Here is a 14,334-nt window from a genome sequence, read left to right as displayed (position 1 = left end):
CCATTTATTTCGCATGTTCGTTTATGAACTTTTCTGCTTGTTCCTCTTTCATTCTAAGGTGTCACCTCGCACAAGAGATGCCTGCTACCAGTTGAGCATCTCTAGATCGTGGTCTCCACTTCTTATGATGGTTTGCTCAATCAAACTTTCTCACTAACCTTTCTAGGAACAAGGAAAAAATTAGACGAAGGGACCGATTTTAGTTGAATCTGTGTGACACACCATTTCTTGCTAACAGTAATGAAAATACCAATCGGTTTAGGAACATTAAGGCTTAGTAAACCACCACAGCTTTGTTTTAATTCATGCGTGGTCACAACTGCTACACAACTCAGGGTTTCTAACTTGGGTGATTAATACTTGTAAAGCAAGATATCATTGCTTGCAATCTACTAACTAGAAGTATACATAGTGCATTGACACCAATACACAGTGCCATTTTGTTGATTTGCAAGGATCTATGCCCCTTGCAGCTAATTCTGCCACAAAGAATAAAATAGAATATTGGAATAAAAAATAGAATAGACTATTGGAAAATAGAATAGAATAGAATATTGGAATAAAGAATAGAATAGAATATTGGAATAGAGAATAGAATAGAATATTGGAATAAAGAATAGAATAGAATATTGGAATAGAGAATAGAATAGAATAGAATAGAGGAAGGGAAGAGAAGGTAGAATAGAATAGAATAGAATAGAAATAGAATAGAATAGAATATTGGAATAAAGAATAGAATAGAATATTGGAATAGAGAATAGAATAGAATAGAATAGAAATTGGAATAGAAATTGGGAATAGAATAGAAATTGGAACAGAATAGACTAGAATAGAATATTTAAATGAAGAATGAAATGGAGTGGGATAGGATAGGATAGGATAGGATAGGATGGGATGGGATGGGATAGAATAGAATAGAATAATAACTTTATTGTCATTTTGAATGTATATTAATCGGCATATATTAAAATGAAATTTCGTTGCATGCAACTCTCAAAGGTTCACCCCCTTCAATATACACTGCATAAACATGACTAAATAAATAAATACAAAATTATGCATATACCCACATACGGTATATTATATGACGTGGAGAAACACCACAGTTTAGTTCAGATGTACATGGTGAGAGACTAATCTTGCAAGTTTATCAGACGGATGTTATAGAGAACAAAGCTGTTACAGAATCTGGTAGTCCTGCAAGAAATACTCTTAGCAATATATATATATATATATATTCCTAAAAATGTCTCCATCTTCTCCCCAACCCATGACTGAGGCAAGTTGAAGTCCTCTAACAGAACCAAGAGTAATAGAGTACTTTAATCCAATACTGTCCCACAGGGTCAAGGAGTTTAAAATCTGCTAGTTACCCCTCACTTGAACTCAGGGCCGTGCAAGGGCAGAGAACTACAAAGTTGGAGATAACCATCTGAAGCACAGATAAGGCCGTAGCAACATACAACAAATATACAAACACTTGTCTTTGAGGCCAACAAGAGACGTTAATGTCAAAGGGCCAGAACGACATACAGTATCATTTATTTTCACAGCACCAACATCAGGCAATCAACGGCTGTTACATGGCTCCTTTCATCTCTACAAGGAAGATGGTAAATTATAAATGCATTATTAACTCTGCTAAAAAAAATTAGATGCAGCTTCTTTGTAACTTTTCCCTTTCCTTCCTTCCTTCTTCCTTCCTGCCTCCTCCCTCTCCTTCCTTCCTGCCTTCCTTCCTTCTTGCCTCCTTCCTTTCCTTCCTTCCTACCTCCTTCCTCTTTCCTTCTTCCTTCCTGCCACCTTCCTTCCTTATCCTTCCCTCTTCTTTCCTGCCTCCTTTCTTCTTCCTGCCTCCCTGTCTCCTCCCTGCCTCCTTCCTTCCTCTCCTTCCTTTTCTTTCCTTCTTTCCTTTTCCCTTTCCCTTTTCTTTCTTACTTCTTCGCTGTTTGTTTTTATTTTCACTGCTTCCTCTCTAATATTTTTATTGTTCTTATCTTCTTTTCTTTTTTTTAAGTATGTTAAAAAATACAATTAATGTCTGTAAGCAACCTTCAGCCAAGTCAAGAGAAAGACTCCAGCCATGGAACAGAAGAGAGCTGCTAATGGTAATTGATGCCCACCCATCTTAAATTTGCCTAGATTGAGAGAAAGAAAACCACCACTGCTCTTCGCACATGGGGAAACATTAAACTGATCATTGTATTCCCCATTTCATTCCCATTGGTCACCCTAAGACCTGGTTGTTATTCTCAGCTTTTTGTATATTAAGAGTCTATATCGATACATGGATTACTAATTGTACAAGTCAACACTCACCCCAAAGAGAAGGAATGACATTTATTTATCAGGATCTGGTATCGGAGAGGATCTGGAGTCAATCCTGATCTGGCGAGGGTTAGATCAAGTCTTCAGATGCATCCTGAGTCTCTCACGTTTGTTTTACAGTAATCGTCTCCTTTTTTTAGTACTTCCTATATCTCAGTAAACTTCAGATCATTTCCGGACTTACAAAGAAACAAGAAAAGGAAATGCCAACGAGTCAGAAAATTAGCACAGCTGCCAGTGGGCACAACCTGGCCCACTCAGGTCTTCTCTTTGGGGGTAACCTTTCTACCCCACACTCCCTGGGGCCTCCAATTGTGTTCAGGGTGCAACTCCCAACATCCTTAGTTCCAACAACTGTTTTGAAGTCTTGCACATGCTATTTTGCATCTCAAACCTGTTTGGATTACTGCTATGCAGCAAATGTGGGGCTGCCCTTGAAGAAAAAAACCCAGAAGTTACAACTGGCTCAGAATGTGGCCGTCTGTGCAGGGATGGTTTGACCATGTAAACACCTTGGTTATGCAAGGTGCATTGACTTCTAGTTTTTTTTCCAGGTGCAATTCAAGGTGTTGATGATCGCCTTTAAAGCCCCATATGTCACAGGGCCAGGTTATCTGCAGGACTGCCTCTCCCTAAGGAGGTTTACCTGTCCTACCAGGTCACATGGGGGTGGACATGATGCTTTTCCCAGACAGCCTCTGTCCTGTGGAACACTCTGCCCCATGAATTTTGATAGGCATCTGCTCTCCTAGCCTTCCAAAAAGCTTTGAGCACCTGATTTTGTGCCCAAGCACTGGGATAAGATTACATGACTGCACGTCAGAAGCTTTAACTTGATGTCAGATGTTTTATTTTTAATGTTTATGGTTTTAATAGCTTTAATATGATTTTTATGTTGTTTTATTACTGATATTTTAATTCTTGTTTGGGAGCTGCCTAGAGTTTGGTTTAAGATGGATGGCTATGTAAAAATTAAGCTAAACTAAACTAAACTAAACTAAACTAAACTAAACTAAACTAAACTAAATCTATGGCAAATCTCAACAGCATACTAAAAAGCAGAGGCATCACCCTGACAACAAAAGTGTGCATAGTCAAGGCTATGGTTTTCCCAGTTGCAATGGATAGCGGTGAAAGTTGGACCATAAGAAAGGCTGAATGCCAAAGAATGGAGGCCTTTGAACTCTGGTGCTGGAGAAGACTCCTGCAAGTCCCTTGGACTGCAAGGCCATCCAACTGGTCAGTCCTAGAGGAGATCAACCCTGACTGCTCTTTAGAAGGCCAGATCCTGAAGAGGAAACTCAAATACTTTGGCCACCTGATGAGAAGGAAGGACTCCCTGGAGAAGAGCCTCATGCTGGGAACGATGGAGGGCAAAAGAAGAAGGGGACAGCAGAGAAGAAGGTAGCTGGATGGAGTCACCAAAGCAGTAGGTATGACCTTAAATGGTCTCCAGAGGATGGTAGAGGACAGAAAGGCCTGGGAGAATGTTGTCAATGGAGTTGCAATGGATCAGACATGACTTCACAATTAACAACAACAAAACAAAACAGAACAAAACAAAACAAAACAAAACAAAAAAATATTTTTTAAAAAATTAATTAAAATAATTAAAATTAAAATAATTAAAATTAAAATCCATTCTTGGCTAGAGGAGACCGTAAAGCCTTTTTTTTGGGAAGGGTGCAAAAGTCATTTTGTGTGTCCAAGAAACAACACCTCAGAGGCAAATTAGCAAGAACCATCTGCTAGCAAATAAGGTTAGGTAACATTTCTTCACTAAATGTCTGGCTGTGTTTACACAACTCATTTCAGCCGATCATTTAAAGTACGTTGTGTGTCCATAGACAATGGCTGAGTTTGCTTGGCAGCCAAAATTTAAATCCAGGTCAAAATCGATTGCTGTTATTTTTATTATTTATTTTAGAAGGCATTATGCTTAGAGAGACAAAGAAAGCAAGATGATTGTTTAACCTAAAGGCACAACACAACGAGACACAAATTGTCTAAGACCGTTTGATCCTAATCTAGTCCTTGGCCCACAAGATCACATGGTAACGTCCATGGAAGAAATCTCATGATTAAATTGTGATTCTTTATTCTGCTTTAATCAAGTATACCTTTAAGGATATATAAGGATGACTTAGCTTCTCGGAAGCCAGCTGAGAAGTCACAAACCATCATGATCATGTGAGGACAATCACATCACTATTGGGGGGGGGAGTGCAATGGTCATAACTCTGAGGACAGGTTGAAAGGCACTTTCTCCAATGCTTTCATCACTTCAAACCGTTGCTAAAAGAACGATTGTATATAAATACCTCTAAATAAACCGCTTTACAAAACCTAGTAAGGCCACACCTGGAACATGTGCAACCAATTTTGGTCAACACACTACAAAAAAGATGTTGAGATTTTGGAAAAAGTTCAGAGAAGAGCAATTAAGATGATCAAGGGCCTGGAGATTAAAACATATGAAGAGCGGCTGCAGAATTCTGATTTGGTTAGTCTAAAGAAAAGAAGAATTAGGGATGTCATGATAGCAGCATTCCAGCATTTGAGGGCTGCCACAAAGAAGAGAAGGTCAAATTATTCTCCAAAGCACCCGAGGGCAAGAAACAATGTTTGGAAACTAATCAAGGAGAAAAGCAACTTGGAATTAAGGAGAAGCTTCTTAATAGTGAGGACAATTAACCAGTGGAACAGCCTGCCACCAGAAATCATGGGTGCTTCATCACTGGAGGTTTTTAACAAAAGACTAGACAGTCACTTGTCTGAAATGGTCTTGGGTCTCCTACTTGAGCAGGGGGCTGGACTAGAAGACCTCAAAGGTCCCTTCTAGCTCTATGCTATGCTATGCTATTTTGTGATCTATTCTATCCTATCCTATCCTACCCTACCCTACCCTAATTCTATTCTAAAAATGGATTACATTACTTACAAGCACAATTGAGTCCAAAATTTCGGTTGCTAAGTGAGACAATTGTTAAATTAGTCTTGCCCCCTTTTTATCACTACTTGCCACAACTGTTAAATGAATCACTGTAAGTTGTTAATAAAACTTTCGTTAAGTGGAGCCGGCTTTCCCCGTTGACGTTGCTCCTCAGAAGGTCGCAAAAGGGGGTTGCAGGACCCAGGGGCATTGCCACCGTCATAAATGTGAGTCTGTTGTCAGGCATCCGAATGTAAATCACGTGACCTTGTGCTGGGGAATGCTGCAACGGTCATAAGTGTGAAAAACCGTCATAAGTCCCTTTTTTCAGGGCTGTTGTAACTTTGGTCACTAAGTGAATTTCGGTCACTAAGTGTACCCGAGGACTACCTGTAGTCAATCAACTGGGCTCCATTCATAAAACACACCAAAGTAAACAAACAAGGCGAGGATGTCGGGCGAGAGTCCCTAACGTCCCCTTTGGAAACTTCAGGGCAACTTTCCCGGCTCGGCTGCGGATGATGGGTCCGGGCTCCAGGCATCCGGAGCGATCGCCAGGCCAGTAGAAGGGCGCAAGCAGCGCCCGAAGCGCGTCCTCTCTCGCTCTCTCTCTCTACCTGCCCCTCGGCCGGGCCCAGCCAGCCCCCGAAGCCACGGCGACCCCCGCCCTCCAGCCCGGCCGCTTCCAGGGGGAGGAGACTCCCAGCAAGCCCGCTCCGCTCGCGCCCACCCGCCGCCGCAACCCCCGGCCGCTCCCGCCGGACGACCCGCGAGCTGCACCCGCCTCAGGACCGGACCGCGGGAACCCAGGTGAGCCCGGCGGGGGGACGGCGGGGCTGAGGGGCCGCCTGGGGCGGGGAAGAAGGGAAGAGCTCCGGGCTCTTCGGAGGGGCCGGCGGAGGTCGGGGGAGAGGCGCCCAGCGCCCCCACGGCTCCTGGCGGGCGAGGGAAGGGCTTGGCGGAGGCATTGGAAGAGAGCCCCCCGGGGAAGTTGAGGCTGAACTTTTCCCCGTCCGCGAAGACGCCCGCGGGGAAGGGGCGGAGGCGGCGCGGCCGGAGGGAGGGAGCGTGGGAGTGGGCGGCGGGGCTTTGGGGAACGCCGGCCGCTTTCCCGCGGGGAGGCAGGCCCTTCCGAAGCGGCCCCTCCCGGGTGCATTGGGGGGGAAGGAAAAGAATGACGCGCGGGGGGCTCCGGCTGCGGGGTTTGTCCGGGAGCCGCTGCCCGGGATCCACCACGGCCGCTGGATCGGGCGCTTCTGGGAAGAAAGCAAGCGCGGGGCTGGAAGGGCGTCAAGGCGAGGGAGGCGCTCCTCTTGCGGGGATGCGAGCCCCTTGCCCGGGCTCTCGGTCGCCGGGTGGCTTTGGAGGGATCCGGCCTCGCTGCTGGCTTTTGCCCCGGCTCTCCCGGCGGGTTTCCTTGCCCGGTTGCGGGACCTTTTGCTTGGAAGGGCGGCTCTTCAGCTCTCCGCCTCTCCTGGATGCTCCAGAGGCTGGTGGCTTTGGCGAACGGTTTTCATTGCAGGTTCTTTGCGGGATCTGTTCGAATCCATGCCGTGTGTTTATTTATTTTGTTTCCTTCTTGGGGTTTTGTATCTGAATTCGGAATCAGAATCTTAATTCGGAATCAGAATCTTAATTCGGAATCAGAATATTAATTCCGAATCAGAATCTTAATTCAGAATCTGAATCTTAAATCAGACTCTTCATTCTGAATCTGTATCTTAATTTGGAATCAGAATCTCGATTCGGAATCAGAATCTTAATTCCGAATCAGAATCTTAATTCAGAATCTGAATCTTAATTCAGAATCTTTATTCTGAATCTGTATTGTAATTTGGAATCAGAATTTTAATTCCGAATCTTAATCATCATTCGGAATCTGTGTCGTAATTTGGAATCAGAATTTTAATTCCGAATCTTAATCATCGTTCGGAATCTGTGTCGTAATTTGGAATCAGAATTTTAATTCCGAATCTTAATCATCATTCGGAATCTGTGTCGTAATTTGGAATCAGAATTTTAATTCCGAATCTTAATCATCGTTCGGAATCTGTGTCGTAATTTGGAATCAGAATTTTAATTCCGAATCTTAATCATCGTTCGGAATCTGTGTCGTAATTTGGCATCAGAATTTTAATTCCGAATCTTAATCATCATTCGGAATCTGTGTCGTAATTTGGCATCAGAATTTTAATTCCGAATCTTAATCATCATTCGGAATCTGTGTCGTAATTTGGCATCAGAATTTTAATTCCAAATCTTAATCTTCATTGGGAATCTGTGTCTTAATTTGGCATCAGAATCTTAATTCTTTTCAGCCGTCTTCAATGTCTGGCTGTCAAATGGCCTTAAAGGGCCAGCCACAAGCTGTGTGTTTGGGATTTTATTTCATTCCATCAGACAAATCGCCGGGGTGGGGTGGGGTGGGGTGAGCATCCTCTTCCTGTTCTCCAGATTAAGCAAGGCAGTGATGAGAATTTTCAGGGCTCTTGGCCATGGTTTGTGACAGAAGAACGAGAAGAGGTCAGATATTTAGAAAAATAATCTGTTGCCCTTTCTTTCTTACGATTCCAACTTCATACGGGACACCTCTGTGCATTTCCCATAAGCACTGAAATTATCCTTATTAAAAGTGTATGCCACCCACAACTCTGGGCAGCCCCCACCAGTCAAATAAAGAAATCAAACTGATAATAAGTAAAAGTTGTGTGTAAACTAGCTAGACTTTTCTGCTTAGTTTGCTGCATGGTTTTAAAAACAGTAAAATAACAAGCAGTACAATATCTCTGAATCCACTGGAAATGTTGCTCTGCTTGAAATGGTTTGATTAAATGCCACATGTTGCGTTCAAGCAACATGTGGCTTTTTTGTTTGTAGCTTAGAGAGATATTTGAATCCGCCTTTTGTAGCTTTGCACACGGATCCTCCAAGAGTGGGTCATGAAAATCCCACCCACCCACCTCCCCCCACTCAGTGTCTCAGCCCCCTGCATGCCTCAACAGCCAGCAGGCCTGTGCAAATGAATGACTGGCTGAAAATTGCTTCCTTGTCTTATACAAACAGCACCGCAAGTCCCAACATGGATTGTAATGTTTTAAAAAATGGACTCGCAAACAGACCTTGAATATGGGGACTGTAGGTTCGTTGTGAGTACATTGCAGAGTGGTGGTGTGTGATTCTCACATAAGAAACCCCCAAGAAAAATGTGAGATAGGACACTCAACCATTGATTTCTAAAGATAGGATGTCACAGAGTTGGAGTTATGCACACACAAACACATTGCTTAGAATCGAATTAAATTAACATTCTTGATCAGGAAAACTGCTATGGGTCTCTAAAATAATACTTAAATTTGGATTTAGTAGTTGAGTAGTTTAAAATTCTTTTGGCCTGTTTTGTGAGGGTTGGGAGATTAACATTGTTGCATTATGATTATACTAATCAGCATTCAACTAGGGAAGGTGTTATGTGTATATGTGTTAATCTTTTTTTTAAAGACCCTTTTAATGTCTTGTGCTTTTCTCTTTTTTGTTTTTTTTAAATTCTTGGGTAAGTTGCATTTTAACTTTTCTCGAATACACTAAATATTATTCAGGAAAAAAAATGAAGAAGATGGGAAAGCAGACACAAACGCAACCACAATTGTCGGTTCATTTACCACAAAGGGGGAATTCCCATGCTCCTAAAATGGATATATATATTTTAAAAAAAGTTTGAGAAGCAGCACTGGGTCATGCTATTCAAGAGACCCCAGAAATGTTATGTGTGGATATTGTCAACTGCATAGATTGCAATTCTTCCCTGTTAAGTTTGGGGTTTTATTAGTGGTCTCTTTGTCTTCAGGTAACCATGTTGAAAAATGCATACCTGTAGGCCATGATTTTGGATTTCCCATTTGTGGAGCCGAATTATCAAAGCTTGGCAGATCTTTATAATTTACAAATCAAATCTGGAAAGCCCTTTTCTACCACCACAACTTTAAGTGCCCTTCTGAACCCACAATCCCTCTCTATGCAAATACATTGAAACTGTTTGAACTTGTTTTCCTACTGAATGCCCTCGGGATTGAATTCTTCAAAGGATCCTCAACTTTTCTAAAGAAGTGAGCAATTAGAACAAAAGTCAAAAAAACCTCCATTTTATTCACTGATAACTGCAAGAGATTTTTGCTGTTGACATCAGTCCCATGTTAACTGTAGCCAAGAAGGATGTTTAAAGAATTCAGTTACAATACTGAACTGTTCATTTAGTTGTTAACCGTTCAAAGTTACAACGTCACTGAAAAAGGTGAACTTATGACCGTTTTTCACACTTACAACCATTACAGCATCTCATTTGGTCACATGATCCAAATTTGGACACTTAGCGACTGGTCCATATTTATGACGGTTGCAGTGTCCCAGGGTCTTTTAATAGCCAAAATCACTAAACAACTACGTTTCTAACTTAACTGCAGAGATTCACTTAACAACCGTGGCAAGAAAGGTCGTAAAATGGGGCAAAATTCACTTTAAAATGTCTCGCTTAGCAACCGAAATGTTGGCCTCAATTGTGGTCGTAAGTCGAGCACCACCTGTATTTCTTCCTCCTCCTGTTTCACAACTACAACTCCATGAAGTGGGTTCGGCTTAGAGAGAGAGTGATTGGCCCATGGTCACCCAGCTGGTTTTCATGCCTAAGGCAGGATTAAAACTCGCAACCTCCTGGTTTCTCCTCTGGGACCTTCACTACTATACCAAATTGACTCAAAGATGCTCGTTGCAACATTTCCTGCTGGCTCGTGCATGCACTTTGAGGTGGCCAAACCATCTCAACATGCTGCAGTGCAGCTGGCCTTCCCTTTATGATTCTATGATTCTTCCAATATTTCAATCAGAATAGAGCTGGAAGGGACCTTGGGGGTCTTCTAGTCCAGCCCCCTGCTCAATCAGGAGATCCTATACTATTTCAGACAAGTGGCTCTCCAGTCTCTTCTTAAAAACCTCCAGCGATGGAGCACCCACAGTATCTGATGGCAAGCTGTTTCATTGGTTAATTGTCCTCACTGTTAGGAAATTTCTCCTTAATTCCAAGATCTTTCTCTTTCCGATTAGTTTCCATCCATTGTTTCTTTTCTTGCCCTCTGGTACTTTGGAAAATAAGTTAACTTTCTCCTCTTTGTGGCAACCTCTCAAATACTGGGATACTGCTATCATGTGCCTTCTACTCCTTCTTTTCTTTAGACTAGCCAAGCCCAAATCCTGCAACTATTCATATGTTTTAGTCTCCAGGCCTTTGATCATCTTAGTTGCTCTTCTTTGCACTTTTTCCAAAGTCTCAACGTCTTTTTTGTAATGTGGTGGCCAAAACTGGATGCAGGATTCCTTTCTAAGGCTTTATAAAGTGGTACTAATATTTCACCTGATTTTGATTTTGATTCTATGCCTCTATTAGAAGAAGAATAGAATAGAGCTGGAAGGCACCTTGGAGGTTTATTAGTCCAGGGGAGTCTATATTATATTTATATTATTATATTATATTATATTATATTATATTATATTATATTTATATTATATTATATTATATTATATTATATTATATTATATCATATTTATTATATTATATTATATTATATTATATTATATTATATTATATTATATTATATTATATTTATTATATTATATTTATTATATTATATTATATTATATTATATTTATTATATTATATTTATTATATTATATTATATTATATTATATTTATTATATTAGTCCAGGGGGAGATTGTATAATCTCAGAGAAGTGACTGTCTAATCTCTTCTTAAAAACCTTCAGCGATGAAGTTCCCACGACTTCTGGAGGCAAGCTGTTCCACTGGTTAATTGTCCTCACTGTTAAGAAGTTTCTCTTTAATTCCAGGTTGCTTCTCTCTTTCATTAATTCCCATCCATTGTTTCTTGTCCTGCCCTCCGGTGCTTTGGAGAATAATTTGACCCCCTCTTCTTTGTGGCAGCCCTCAAATATTGGAATACTTCTATCATGTCGCCCCTAATTCTTCTTTCCTTTAGACTTGTTTATACAACCAAGGATTGCATTAGCTTTTTGGCTGCTCATGTTTAAGTGATTGTCCACTAGGACTCCAAAGTCCCCCTCTCACAGTTAACCGTTTTTGAGCTAGAGCAGGGGTGTCCAAACTTGGGAACTTTAAGACTTGTGGACTTCAACTCCCAGAATTCCTCAGCCAGCTATGCTGGCTGGGGAATTCTGGGAGTTGAAGTCCACAAGTCTTAAAGTTCCCAAGTTTGGACACCCCTGAGCTAGAGTAATAGCCTGATGACCGGTTCTTTTCTGTGTTACTGCAAATAAAGTGGATTCCAGGAGTTAGGTTGGCTCAAAAGAAGCAGCCTGACCACCCTTCCCTGCAGTGATATACTTATCCAATTAGGACACTCCGCCAGGCTCTTGTTAAGGTTTCCTGGGCTGCTTTCTCAGCCGCCAGCTGCCACATTCTGGTTTAAAAGTCTGTTCCAAAGTCCATCTCGGCTATTAGAGCAAGGCTGAAATGCAAGCGAGGAGGGTCCCCAGCTGGCCCCTCAATTCAACCTCCTGCACTGCTCCAAAGAAAAGCTTGTGTTGAGGTTACAAGTGTTGTGAAAACAACTCGGTTTTTAAAACTTTTGGCAGAAAAGTAGCAGGGGAGTTTAAAGTAGCTGGAAGTTCCTGTGACCTTGCTGCTGTCTGACCCATGGACAACGTTCCTCCAGGCCTTCCTGTCCTCTACCATCCTCTGGAGTCCATTTAAACTCACGCTGACTGCTTCGGTGACTCCATCCAGCCACCTCCTTCTCTGCCGTCCCCTTCTTCTTTTGCCCTCCATCGTTCCCAGCATGAGGCTCTTCTCCAGGGAGTCCTTCCTTCTCATCAGGTGGCCAAAGTATTCGAGTTTCATCTTCAGGATCTGGCCTTCTAAAGAGCAGTCAGGGTTGATCTCCTCTAGGACTGACCGGTTGGATGGCCTTGCAGTCCAAGGGACTTGCAGGAGTCTTCTCCAGCACCAGAGTTCAAAGGCTTCCATTCTTTGGCACTCAGCCTTTCTTATGGTCCAACTTTCACAGCCATCCACTGCAACTGGGAAAACCATAGCCTTGACTAGATGCACTTTTGTTGGCAGGGTGATGTCTCTGCTTTTTAGTATGCTGTCTAGATTTGCCATAGCTTTCCTCCCCAGGAACAAGTGTCTGATCTTGTACAAATACAGATTAACAGAGTTGGAAGGGTTCTTGTAGGTCATCTAGCCCAACACCCACCCACCCACCCAAGCAGGAGACCCTACACCTCTTCTGACAGATGGCAGTCCCGTCTGTTCTTGAAAGCCTCCTTATTTCTAGGTTGAATCTCCCCTTGATCAGTTTCCATCTATTATTCCATGTCTGGCCTTTGGGTACTTTGGAAAATAGTTTCACCTCTTCCTCTCTGTGGCAGCCCCTTAAATATTACACAATTGCTATCCTGTCTCCCCTGGTCCTTCTTTTCGCTAGACTAGCCATGCCCAGTTCCTGCAACCGTTCATTGTACGTTTTAGCCTCCAGTCCCCTAATCATCCTTGTTGCTCTTCTCTGCACTTTTTCTAGAGTCTCAACATCTCTTTTTATAGTGTGGGGACCAAAACTGGATGCATTACTCTAGGTGTGGTCTTACGAAGGCTAAGAAGCTTGTGCTGAAGTTTAGAAATGTGGTAAAAACAACTCGGTTTTTAAAACTTTTGGCAGAAAAGTCGTGGGCAGTTAAAGGAAGTGGGGATTCCTGTGACCTTATCCATGGGCAGCACCTAGTTGGCCCTGGAGAACCTTGGAAAAACAAATTTCAGGTAGTTCTCGACTTATAACCGTTCCTTTAGTGATTGTTCACAGTTGCAGCGCCACTGAAAAAAGCGACTTACGACTAATTTTCACACAACCATTGCATCCCTAGGGTCCCATGATCAAAATTCAGATTCTTGGCAACTGACTCATATTTATGACAGCTGCAGTCTCCCCCAGGACCTTCTGGCGAGCCAAGTCAATGGGGAAGCCAGATTCATTTAGCAACCGTGTTCCTAACTGAATAACTGCAGCGGCTCGCTTAACAACGGTGGCAAGAAAGATCGTAACATGGGGGTAAAACTCACTTAACAACTGTCTCACTTAGCCACAGAAATTTGGGGGCTCCTTTGGGGTCATACATTGAGGACTACCTGTAGAGTCAGGCAGGGCTAGATTTGGGTGAGAGACCACTAGGAAATCTCAATGGCTTACATGAGAAAGTGTTTTAAAAATTACAGATGGAAATGCTAATTGTTGCTAAGACAATCAGTGGCCATATCCACGTTGCCAACAGAAATCAAAGGGGATTCAACACCTTTTTTCCCTCACCTTTATTCTGTTCATCTGCAAAGAAGAGAAGAGTGCAACGTACCCAAGGCCATTTCTACGTTTTTCTACTCAAACTCCTTCCCCGTAGCTAGTGGCATTTTGCAACTTGCAAGAAATACATGGGTTAATTGTTTTTCAGGATTTACTTTGTTCTAATTGACTTCCTATTTTTAGAAAAAAAGCCTTATGCTTCCCTCTGGGTGCTGCTCTTTAAGGAGCGGGGGCGGGGGGGGGGAACCCAAGTCTTATTCAGCTATTTCTGGAAATTTGCCAGGTGCTGATACTGTCAGGCAACAATAAGACTTGAAACTTTCCTCTAAAATAAACAGAGCAATCCTGAAATGACACTGCTGCATTGTGTAACTACTCTACATTTTGATGGATCTATCTACTTATATTTTGCACTAGTCAGTTGGATACCCATGCTTCCCTATGGAACTATGTGAATGGGCTTGATAAATGGACAGCCTGAACATTAATGAGTAGTTACCATGGGCCTCTCCTCTCACCTTCTCTCCCTCAGGCTTGCCCCACAGAAGCCTCTCCTATCTTATCCCCTCCTCTCCCTTTCAGGTGGTGAGAGGGAGTAGAATGTCTAACTCCTTAGCCTCAGAGCATTTTTCAGGTGGGGAGGGGGAGTAGAATGTCTAAACTCCCAGCCCGCAGGCCAAATGAGTCAGATGCTGG

At 42.5% G+C, this 14,334-nt stretch overlaps 2 protein-coding genes across 2 annotated transcripts in view; one reads left to right on the top strand and one right to left on the bottom strand.

The window, feature by feature from the left end:
- ADGRG5 (adhesion G protein-coupled receptor G5) overlaps positions 1-2,449 on the bottom strand; it is a 35,000-nt gene extending 32,551 nt beyond the window's left edge. Inside the window, exon 1 of the mRNA XM_081963096.1 lies at positions 2,320-2,449. Coding sequence (XP_081819222.1) covers positions 2,320-2,340 — 21 coding nt within the window. The 5' untranslated portion in view covers positions 2,341-2,449. The remainder of the gene's footprint in view (positions 1-2,319) is intronic.
- Positions 2,450-5,989: 3,540 nt separating this feature from the next.
- CCDC102A (coiled-coil domain containing 102A) overlaps positions 5,990-14,334 on the top strand; it is a 59,522-nt gene continuing 51,177 nt past the window's right edge. Inside the window, exon 1 of the mRNA XM_081963033.1 lies at positions 5,990-6,070. The gene's annotated coding sequence lies outside the window, so the exon portion shown is untranslated. The remainder of the gene's footprint in view (positions 6,071-14,334) is intronic.

Source organism: Natrix helvetica (assembly GCF_964273705.1).
Source record: "Natrix helvetica genome assembly, chromosome: 10".
NCBI lineage: Eukaryota > Metazoa > Chordata > Lepidosauria > Squamata > Natricidae > Natrix > Natrix helvetica.
The sequence above is the reverse complement of the archived record's forward strand: the minus strand, read 5'-3'. Positions and strand labels throughout refer to the sequence as shown.